General features: G+C 41.2%; 1 protein-coding gene across 6 annotated transcripts; it reads left to right on the top strand.

The window, feature by feature from the left end:
- The first annotated feature begins 3,204 nt into the window (after positions 1-3,204).
- kctd7 (potassium channel tetramerization domain containing 7) lies at positions 3,205-11,451 on the top strand. Of its 6 annotated transcripts, none has more exons than XM_035431733.1 (5): positions 3,205-3,311; positions 5,703-5,922; positions 7,105-7,274; positions 7,904-8,082; positions 8,537-11,451. In XM_035431733.1, exons 2-5 carry the CDS (start codon positions 5,776-5,778, stop codon positions 8,911-8,913), a joined length of 873 nt encoding a protein of 290 aa, XP_035287624.1. In that variant the 5' UTR covers positions 3,205-3,311; positions 5,703-5,775; the 3' UTR covers positions 8,914-11,451. The 6 variants fall into 6 exon arrangements, with proteins under 6 accessions (XP_035287624.1, XP_035287627.1, XP_035287625.1 ...); XM_035431736.1 differs by having other exon boundaries at positions 3,213-3,311; positions 5,644-5,922; XM_035431734.1 differs by lacking the exon at positions 3,205-3,311 and adding an exon at positions 4,533-4,680.
- Positions 11,452-11,865: the final 414 nt, after the last annotated feature.

Here is an 11,865-nt window from a genome sequence, read left to right as displayed (position 1 = left end):
ACTCAGGGAAATTACATTTATGGTGTGTTCATATATGATATCCTGAATAAAAATGAATTCATTTTTTTTTTATTTTTTTTTTTAAAGCATTCCTCCAATTCATTTGTGGTGACTAGCTGTCAACCATATCACACCAAATGCACTGTGTAAAGATTCAATTATGCGACTCAACACTTGGTATTGGTCATAACGAGATGTCACGTATCATCCATTACCTTAAGAAAGGTGGATTACTCATATGAGTAGCAGTCCATAATATCTTTGGAAAAGAACTTGTTCTCTTGATGGTTGGAGAAATTGCAGGTAATTTACCTATGAATGTACTTCACTACACAAAAACACAAAAAAATGCAAACTCAATCATTGTACACCCAAGATGAAATTCATTTTTTTAATATATCAAAAAATGTTTGTTATTATTAACCAGACAGTAAACCTATGGCACCTTTTACTGGATCCTTGATGGATTTAATAAAGGAGTTAGTGATTCACAGTTTTACCTGAATGACAACTTACAACACGACATTTGTAAATAGTTTCTGTGAATCCATAAAACCCTCAAGGAGATTAAATACTTAACTCAATGGATTGACAAATTGACTCCAACAGACAAAAGAAGCCAAAGGAGATTAAATGGTTGCATCGTCTCCAAGCAGTGCCTAGAAATTAAACTCAAATAAGGTTATGATCAGTGTTCCTGTTTCTCTGAATTAATTCAACAACTGCATCAAATCCTTACTTTTTATATGATTCTAGATATGTACATGCTTATACCATACATTGGAAATTATCATTTAGATTGTAACTAAAGGAGCACATGAACATCCAAAAATAGTTATCCATATACCCCAAGCCCCCGAGTAACAAGTCCGTTAACAGCGTCTCTGTTCCTCTCGGTTGTCCCGAAAATGAATGAATAGGGAGCCTGACAACTGTGAGGAAAAGCGATTCTGTTAACGTTGACGGTCAGCAGGGGAGGCAAATGCTATGTAAGTACAATGTGTTAGGCTCCACGGAATTACTTATGTTATTATACCGAAGTGAAATATCTCTGAACTAAGTTTTGTACTACCGTTACTATTTTGTGACATGTTGTTTGTGCTGTACTTGTTCTAATAAAGATTTATATTGCTTGTCAGATCGCCTGTGTAATGGTGTTCAGTTCACTACCGAGCTGTTTTTTTCATCGCTGATAAAAACTACCCACACATTTTTAAATCAGCTGATATATCTTAGGCTTGTCGCGATGTCCGTCAATACATTTAGTAATTACAATTAACAACTAAAATAAACGTGCATCTGCAGTTTCAACATTGAATATCCAAATATGTGCTTGCTAACAAGCTAGCTGGCTAAAACGTAATTTGCTAATCATAACATAACATATAGCTCGCTAATTGATTTTATGACATTCCGAGTTCCAGCGCACACCAAACTACGGAGGAAGAGGTCTGCATGCTATTTCGCCGAGGCTCTCAACCAGGCGAACGTTTCCTTGCTCCTGTTTACAACCTGAGACACTTCTCCAAACCGCGCAAAGCTTGGTGTGCTCCGTAGTTTGGTGTGCGCTGGAGCTTGCCATTGAGCCATAACACGGTCTTATGTCGCATGCTGCAGCAAGGGTTTCTATGAAACTCTCGCTGGTTAAGAGATTATTTTCTATTTCTCTAGCTCTTTGGGCCATTCCCTGTGAAATTTGGTGCCCCTACTTGAAAGGTCCGAATGCCAAGAAAATAAGGACCCCTTAGTGAAGTCCGAATTATTGCCTCATTCAAATTTTAATTATTTAACGTTTTTGTTTGCTTATCCTTGATTGTACTGTCAAATTTTACTGATGCTAATGTTAAACTTGTTTTTCTCACTCAGTAGCCCATGAAGAAGAAAAAAGAAATTATTCAAAAAGTAAAAACGGCTGTCTTGTGATATGCCTGATTATAAACCGAGTTATATATATATTCGGAATTGTAATTTATATATTCAGAATTGAAGTTATATATTCGGAAATTGAATTTATATATTCGGGAATTGTACTTATATATCCAGAATTGAATTTATATATTCAGAAATTGAATTTATATATTCAGAATTGTACTTATATATTCGGGAATTGAATTAATATATTCTGGAATTGAATTCACAGGATGACATTACTACTTATCACTCAATCTCAACAATTGACAGAGTTTGGAAAATATTGTAACTTTATTCATTTCTATCACATTTAAATACAATAGTCTTTTTCCAACATTCAGCATTTTAATGGCCTATATATAAACGTTAGCATTTGTGAACTCCCAAAATGCAGTTCAAAGGAACAAATGAAAGGTCTGAGAACTAGATCTTCTGCAATGGCATAGCAAAGCATTTAAGTCATTTCATATATAAACAAACAAAAACAGACAGAAAATTGCAAAAGTACTATTTCTTTATAATGCCCTGCATTGTAGTAAAATAGTTGTACTCTAACAGAGTTTGGAATGTGTTTCAAAGCCAAACGGGGGATGCAGTGTTAAACCAGTTAAAAGCGAAAAGGTTTGTTATATGTCCACCATTGTGCAGTCACCCTTTCAAGAGCGAATTAAAATGCAGAGATCAGGCACGGAAGTGCAGTACTTCCCTTGGGGCAATAGGATAGTCCCAAGTCAGACTCAACTGACAACTTGTCACCTGTCCGTAAGACAGAACATTCACAAAGTAATGCAAATAAAACTGCCCCACTGAGCATCAAACTACAGTATATGAACAAGAACAAAGAGCACATATGCTCTGAAAACAGAGAGTTACGTCTAGGCGTTAGGACTTGGTTCAAGTGCTAAAGAGGGTCCTATGATAAGGGGGCACGCCTTAAAGTTCACACATTTCAGTGTTTCACACTGGTTGTAGGCTGTTGCGGTTGTGGAACATTGTCTAATTTGATAAGAGGTTTTTTTTTGTGGAGCTGATATTTGAGTGACTTCCTTCTGAACAACGGTACTTTCTCCGTAGAAAACTGACATTGCTTGAGTCAGCCAATCATTTTTTACCCGCTAATTTAATATCCCCACCACTCTGCAAGTGGGGACCGCCCACTCTTTTATGTAAATAACAACAACTAGCTGAAGCCGGGGGCTTTATGACTAGCAGTAGCTACACAGTAACCCCCCCCCCCACCCCCCACTCACCTTAGCAAACAAGTATTTGTTTGCTCAGGGCATTTCTCCACTAGCGATATTCAAAATGGTTTACAGTACAACCCCGGGTCTGCCTCCAAGTCACTACTAAAACCGGGTGCAGTTCCATCTATTCAAGACCCGACTGCAAACATCCATCCTGTAAGTATATGTTCTTTACCGATAAATTTACATTGAAGGGCTGATATTTTTGATAAATACTTGTGTAACAGTAGGGATGCGTTTTTTTTTTATGTACTGGTTTTCAAAATATATATGCAATACAGGCCAGACGTAGGCACATGTTGTCAGATGATTTGTCTTTGCGCTGAGGTGCTGGGTGGATTGAACTGGACGTCCATAAATTATTATGGGAATGTCCATCCAAGAAATATTTTTCATTCGGACTGGTATCAAGGAAATTAAATATGGGGGAAATTAAATGACAAATGGCACACAATTTAACGCTCGATACCATGCTTCATTGTTTTTTGTTTAGCCTCAGACAGTAGACCTGGGGAGTATTCCACAAAGCAAGATAAGCAAGTTTTGCAAACCTTGGGCAATATTGCAGTATCGGCTTTATGCCACAGCAGTCTGTCGCTGTGCTCAGATCTATTCAAATGATAGGTTACTGATTGCCTGTCTTGGAAAAAACATAAAAGACGAAGTAAAACATAAACCAATGTTACCATTTGGAAACGTCTTGAAGAAATTTGGGTATACCCAGAACTTAACCGGGGTTGTCCTCATATTTCGGGTCTGACTCCGTCTCCTGCTTGTAAGTCGATTAAACATCTTGCTGCTGCCATGCTGTTTTCACAATAGTTTCCTCGAGCCTTCTGTTCAAGGTTCAAGGTTATCTTTATTGTCCCACTAGGGGAAATTTGTTTTGCAGCCAGGGTACACATAAAGACAGAATACAAAAGGACAACATCACGACAACATCAACACAATTAAATCACTGAGCTAGTGCAGGGAAATGGAAATTCATACCAAGTACAAATGTGCAAGTGTGCAAGTGTGCAAGTGTGCAAATGAGCAGGGGTAGTGCAAGTAATGCGGCCAGTGTGCTATTTTCCATTAAGCATATCAATAGCACTTATTGGGATGAAGGAGACATGGAATCTTTTAGTCCTCCAAACAGGTGCCTTGTAACGACGGCCTGAGGGCAAAAGCTCAAACTTCCCCTGGAGTGGATGGTCCTAGCAGACCAATATAGCATTAGCCCTCCTAAGGACCTGCCTGTTATAAATGTGCAAAAGCCTGGCCTGCCTCCTCCCTGAGATCCTATTGGCCACCTTAACAAGACCACCAAGTCTGTTCCTATTGGACAGATTTAGGTTTCTAAGCCAAGCAGTAATACAAAAGGTTAAAACAGATTCAATGAAACTTCTGTAAGAGAGAGTCATCGTCTCAGCAGAAACGTTAAAAGAGTTCATTTTTCTCAGGAAAAAAGTATTTGCTGGACCTTTTTAGAGGTAGCTTAAAGTGGGGATGGACGAAAATCGGAAGCCAATCGCAGTTACAGGTAATTAAATATTTAAATGAGTGTGGCAAAACGGATTGTGTGAGAGTAAGAGCCAGGAGAGGAGCCAGAAAACAAAATTTATTGCAAATATTTAGGATTCTTTTGACAGACAAAATGACATAAACGCTCTGAAGAGGGACCAGGGAACACTAGATAATTGTTCAAAATGTAGAAAAGGGGACCCCTTTAAGCTAGACTGGGTTATTAAGCAGCTACTAGAAATACTTGGTCAGTCAACAATATACTGTAGTAGGTACCTAACAGCCACTCCCGATATTGTGTCTGGATTGCATTAGGCTAATTGGGGTTACACTGCTTGCTCCCCGTAATTGTAATAGTATAATAATGCGTAAAATGTTGTGTATGTGTTGTGTATTAGCAATATTGAAGTGCCATTTATGGAAAAGGAGGTGCTGGGGAACCATGTGCAGTTTATAGGAGGAGGTTACCAGTATCTTGGTAACTAGAATGTACATAGTTGTCCTTAAAGTAGTGGTATGAAATAAATCAGTTTGTTGGCACGGCGCAGTTGCGCAAACGGCTTGGCGTGATGACAACTTAGCCATGCCCTGCCCGCGTTCACCAATACATTTTCACCTGGCGTCTGGCATGTGTTTGATAGTACCTGCATATTAGGCTACGTTCAAACGACGGGACCTACTCGCAGAATTCCAACACTCAAATCACAAGCTGCACTCTGCGCGAGGCACGTAGCGTACATCACAGATCTGCACAGGCTGCCGTACTACAGCGTGTCAGAGGGCGCTAGCGATAGCCCAGATACAGTAGGGCACAGAGCAATATTAATGTGTACACTTCACAGCAGTCGTCAAGTCCCACCCCTAGTTTGATGTCAGTGTTCCTCTGTCACCCTGCCCTAACGAACCTGGAATTCCCGTGGTTATCACAGTCGGATTCCGTTTAGCAGACAATTGTCAGTGCTTCTGGTGTTTGTGCATGCAGCAGTATGGATCTGACGAAGCTTCTAACGGAGAACGACCGCTTTCCTGCAATACCTCCAGCCCCGTCCCTGCGCCTGCTTCACGGGTAAGGAGGTTCGCACAGGAGAGGCGAGCGATCCCACATCCCAGAGTGATGGTGGTATTTTCGGCCCAGACCGAGACCGACAAACCAGGCGATGCGATGTCGAGTTCGGATTCTGCGGAGGACGATTTCCGAAAGCCTGCCATTCCCAATTTAAACCTGGGCAAGCCTCTTCGTACACTTAACGCGTCCCAGGAGGTAAGGAGGTTGCAGGGCGGATGATGTTGTTTGTGTATGTAACTTAGCTAGTTAGCTGTGCAACTGAAGGAAGCTAGCGTTTACAAATGGGGCAAGGGTATTGTGCTGTACTTCAATGTTATATACACATGGAGTTTTCGATTTATTTGCAAAAGCTTGTATTCTACGGATATTTTCACCTTAGTTTTCCCACGTCTTCGAACCCCCATTGATATATGGAATTGTCTCCATGGGCAACAGATGAATTACACACGCCTTCTTCTTCCCGTTTACTTAAATCTGATTGGTCCAATATGACACTTAGTAGAATATTCTCCCTGTTCTAATTGGTTTACATCACTCGCCTGTCATCCTTCGCATGCACGAGACTGACCTTCTTTAAGCGTGTCTGGTGGAGCTTGTGCTCATACTGAAAGCTGTTCTGCTGGTGATCCCAAGGCGTCCTGTCAAGATTGGGGGCATAATTTGTTTAAAACCCAAGGAGTAATCACTTTAAGTTGCTAAGAATGGAGTGTAACGGCATGACCGAAACATCTATGTTAAGACGCTCAGAGAAAAGCTGTTCGCTACAAACGTATCGCCACCGTCCGGATAGCAAACGACCCCGGGCTGGAACTGCACCGGTTCTGGTCCCTCAGTCAGTTCTGATGGTGAAGGCCCGGAATTAGCGCAGATCCAACCCGAAGTCCCTTATTATCTATGTGCGCTCTTTAGTTTTCGGTGTTTATATTCTAACTGGATGTGCTAAAGATCTTGTACTTTTTTGACACCTTCCGAAGAACTCTTACTTGCCCTCTTCAGTAGGTTCTCTGTGTTGGGTATCTAATTGTGATCTAATTGTAAAATGAAGAGCAAATCTTGAGTGTGTCTGCTTGTTGCATACATTTTTAGCCCTAACAACAGTGCCACAGATGTTTAACATATCGTTCCAGTCCAGAACTCATTTACTGCATTAATTATGCATTCCCTTTGCAAGCCCTCTTGGGGTTGTGACTCTCCCATAAGACCTCAATGGTGCAGTAATGGTCTGAGCCTATGTGCTGTACAGTCATGCTAAACATGTTACCAAAATAAAAAAAAAGGTGTGTGTGAAAGTGAAAGTTGGATTTAGATCCTCATCTACACGCTGACATTCAAATATCATGGGATGAATGCAAAGAAGCTTTTGTCCATCACCTGTAGTTCCCCGAGGTCGTCCCCTTGAACGTCGGCGGCACGTACTTCACCACGCGTCTGTCCACGTTGCGTCGCTACGAGGACACCATGCTGGCGGCCATGTTCAGCGGGCGCCACCACATCCCCCGCGACGCCGAGGGCCGCTTCTTCATCGATCGAGACGGAGCGTATTTCGGGTGTGTCCCCCCAACTCACTAGCCGGCATAAAAATTAGCGAATCAAATTAAGGGGCTGGTGATGTGGACTAAAAATTACAATGAAACGTCCATGGCCCATTAGAACAATCATCTCAAATATATAATATTGCTATATTTGTGTTACACTATGCGTGTGAAAGAAAAGGAAAACTAAGTTAAAAAAAAGAAGAAGAAAAGAAGCAGTTCTATGATAGCATATTTTATTCCATAAAATAACATAATTCAAACAAAGCAGTATTATGTAGTTCATTACTGTATTTTAATGTAAGTATATTTTATCCAGCTGTTGTGGTTATATATTTTGTTCCTGTCAAAATTTTGTTACTGTATGACAAGATTTTTGCTTGGAAGTCGGTTGCTGGTTTCCATGTTGAATAATGGAACATGACTGAAGTAAAGGTCCACATATAGGTCCACAATATCCACAGATATTGCAGTTTTTTCTGCTGGGGTAGTCAAACAGCTCAAGAGAATCACAGAATATATGTGTGTGCGTATGTTCGTTTGTGTGTTCGATTATGTGTGTGGATGGGTGCATGTGTTTGTTTGTGTGTGGATGGGTGCATGTGTTTGTTTGTGTGTGTGTGTGCGTGTGCTGCTGGTTTTAGGGATATCCTGAACTTCCTGAGGGAGGGGGAGTTGCCCCAGAGGGAGCATGTGAGAGCCGTGCACAGGGAGGCCCAGTACTATGCCATCGGGCCCCTGCTCGACAGCCTGGAGGACACTCAGCCACTCACCGGGGAGAAGGTGCGCCAAGCTTTCCTTGACCTCCTGCCCTACTATAAAGGTGAGACACATATGTGCATACCTGTAGCCTTACACCTAGATGTCTTAACTTACTTTTAAAAACACAGTTTGACCATTGGTCTTCCTTTAATATGGTTTAATCTGTGAACTGTTCTTGTTTTGCATTCGCCCAACAATGCTATATCTTACACCTAGATGTCTTAACTTACTTTTAAAAACACAGTTTGACCATTGGTCTTCCTTTAATATGGTTTAATTTGTGAATTGTTCTTGTTTTGCGTCTGCCCGACGATGCTATATGCAACTGTGCACATGAGCATTGTAGGACGGATGAAAAACAAGAACATCTTTTTAAAAAGCTATCTTTTAGTACCATTTTCAATATTCCATTTTTAAAGTGTTGACTCAGGGCCTCGCACAGCAATTGAAGTAGGCCGGCCGATTGGCCACGGATTGGTCTAGGCCCCTGATCGGTCCGCGCCTCTGACCCGCAGACAATCTGGAGCGCATCGTGGAGATCGCCAAGCTGCGGGCCATGCAGCGGAAGGCGCGCTTCGCCAAGCTGAAGATCTGCGTCTACAAGGAGGAGATGCCCATCACGCCCTACGAGCGGCCGCTCTTCAACTCGCTGCGCTTCGAGCGCTCGGAGAGCGAGGCCAAGCTGTTCGAGCACCACTGCGAGGTGGACGTGTCTTTCGGGCCCTGGGAGGCGGTGGCCGACGTCTACGACCTGCTGCACTGCATCGTGAGCGACCTGGCGGAGCGCGGCATCACCGCCGACCAGCAGTGCATCGGCGTGTGCGACAAGCACCTCATCAACCACTACTACTGCAAGAGGCCCATCTACGAGTTCAAGATCACGTGGTGGTGAGGGCGGGAATCGAAGGTCGTCCGTCGCCGTTTGTGTTCCGCTGGCTTCCGCTCCCTCCCCTTTGCGACGAAGGGCGGACTCTGGCCCCGGGCCCCGGGCCCCGGGTCCCGAGGCCCCCAGCGGACCCCTTGCAGTGTGAGATAAGAGGGTCAGGGGTTACGACAGCCTTTTCCAAACGCATCGAAACCCCCCCACCCCCAGCGCTACCGCTGTGCTTACTGACCCGATTGCGGTTGCGATGCTTCTGTTTTGTCACCGACTACTAGTTGACTAGTACGACTGATAAGTTTCGTTTTGTCGTGTTTGTTTTTTTCCGCACGACGTCCTCACCCTCTTTGAGTTTTGATTTTGATGGGTTTTTTTATTTTTTGTTTTAAGTGACTGTTACTGTTATTTATTGTCATCTCGTTTTGTTTTAAACTCTGGGAGGTTTCCTGTGCATCCACATACTCAAGCTCATGCGATGTCAAGGTGTTCAGAAGCTGGTGCGACTGGACTGTTGTGAAACAGTGTTGCTTGTCCTGTCTCACTGTGGCCATCTTGCTGCTGTTGTTTTCACTGTCGTAGGTTTTATGATGGCAAGTGCAGTAGGATGTGTTCTAGGCAATGGCTAGTGAGAGTCCTCGTAACATAACTGGCCGATTTTAAGTGACCCGAACAGATGTCTCCCCTGTATATATGTATTTGTTTTCTTTTTGTACTGACTCTGTACTTACATGTTGTGCTCTCTTATGTTGCAGGTTTCCTCAGATCTAATGCAAGGCTTTAAGCAGCCAGAATTTGCCAGAAACATTAATTGTTGAGGGGCCCTGCAATTTAATTTCTTCATGGCTAGTGAGGGGTTAATACAGAGAGGAAGCAGCAGTTGTCCAGGATCAAATGGCATCAGTATGCAAGACAGGTTTTTGATGGAAGCTATTTTTTTATTTTCTATTTTTATTATGAGATCGGCTCATTTGTTCTTTTAAAGTTGATTCAAATGCACTTTTTTCTCTGTAAATCCAAAAAAAAAAACGTTTGAACACAGTAAGAGTGATTAGCATACTATATGTCACCGTGCGTATTGGTGCAGATCAAAGACAGACACAAGTAGACCAGAAGTAGTGCATAATAAACTGTATCAAGAGGAATACTGTAGTCCGTCGCCTTGTGTTGCTGTACGTTAGACAGTGCTATGCTATGGTTCAATCATTTTGTCTTGTTGACCGTGCTCAATTATCCTGTCTTTAAGACACAGCGGAAAATACGGTATAAGTAATCAGTTTGTTTAAACGAACATGGATATGGTTGCTCGTCTTCATGTTGCACTGCAAATAGCTTGGAAACCCGCAGCTTCTAATACGTTGTGGGTAGATTTTACGTGGGCAGCCCCAAAACCAGCTGACTTGTGACAATGCGGCTGTGGATGTATTGGCCTGAAGACTGCACGTCTTATCCTGGACATTCACGGCACATATTTGTTTCAGATTTTTCACTCTTGTAGAGTTCTGTCAAAAGTTAAATTTTTAACTGGAAATGCTAGATGACCTGTAAAAGGGGACAAGAGTCCTTTGTCCTTCCAGCGAAACCCCGATAACACTGAATAGAATGTGAATTGTGTATTTCAGTACTAAACAGCATTTATTGTCTGAAAAAATCTTCTCATCTTTGCACTTCCTCGAATGATAACTGCTTCTTCAGTTTGCTGGAGTCGGGATGAAAGGCATTTAAACAATAAATTCTTAGAGGGATAATATGCATCCACCTTGAGTCTTCATCTTTGATATTCTGACAATGACAGTATGACAGATATTCTGACAGTATGTTTGTTGTATACTGTTTTTAGTATACTTTGTGGGCTAGGCTTTTACAGTGATAAATGCATCTTAATATAAGTTATACAACTGCACAAGACAATATCTTCCTGACCTGTAGTCAGACTTCTGAGAGTATTTTTCTTTTTAAAAAATTATAATTGTATTAATTTTACTTCATTTTTGTTCAGATGTTCAGATTGATGTTGCATTTTTTTCACAAAAGTTTCACATTTGTTTATGTGAAATCCTGAATCAGATTTTGGCTGTACTAATTAACAGAGATTAAAATGTCAATAGCTATTAGAGTCCTAAAGTGATGTGTGATGTGTTGGTGAAATTTCGAATTGCCAGTTTGAAGTTACCAATTGTAGGCAGCAATCAATTTTATATTATTACCTGAAAATCATTTTTTATTTTATGTATTTTATTTTATATTTATTTGACAGGGACAATGCACATTGATCAACATCAGTATTCTGTGATGTAAATGTGCCAGATTTAGCCAAATGGCTGATTTCCATCTGATGTCCCAGTCCAGGCTGATGTTATCACATTGATAACAAAATAGTGTACTAACATCAGCCTGCCAGGGATTAGCCAATAAACGACTCAAACTGTGAGTGACAGACTTTCTCTGCACGCAGGTATGGTATGCTAATGTTAGCCATGTGTAAATTGTAGTTTTTATATCAATGTGCAAAACCTATTTACTTTCATTCTTTATTAAATCACCATGGTCTCATTTTGCTTTGATATTTCTCAGCAAAAATGGAGCAGATAAATTTGTTTCTTGACACTGTTATGGTGTTATTACCACAAGAGTATTCAGTTAAACAGATCGTGGTTATTAAAGACCCTGTGCAAGCACTTTTTTCTTGCATTTAAATAGTTTGTTCAGTCACAAGATAAAGATTATTTGTAGTGTGCATTTGTAAGGACTTCTTTTTAAAAATTGCAAATAAAAATTTTCTGCTGAATAAAATAGGTTTAATATCATAGTATTTATTTGTATCATATAGCATGTATATACCTTTGTATATACTATAACTAAAAATTATGACTTTGTTTGCACAGGGTCTTTAAATACATTTAAGGGGAAATGTGAACGTCAGAGGTTGAGGGTCACAACACATGGTCTACTGTGCAATTAGTGCAA

The sequence above is a fragment of the Anguilla anguilla genome, chromosome 9 (genome assembly GCF_013347855.1).
Source record: "Anguilla anguilla isolate fAngAng1 chromosome 9, fAngAng1.pri, whole genome shotgun sequence".
In the NCBI taxonomy this organism is placed as follows: Eukaryota; Metazoa; Chordata; class Actinopteri; order Anguilliformes; family Anguillidae; genus Anguilla; species Anguilla anguilla.
The sequence above is the reverse complement of the archived record's forward strand: the minus strand, read 5'-3'. Positions and strand labels throughout refer to the sequence as shown.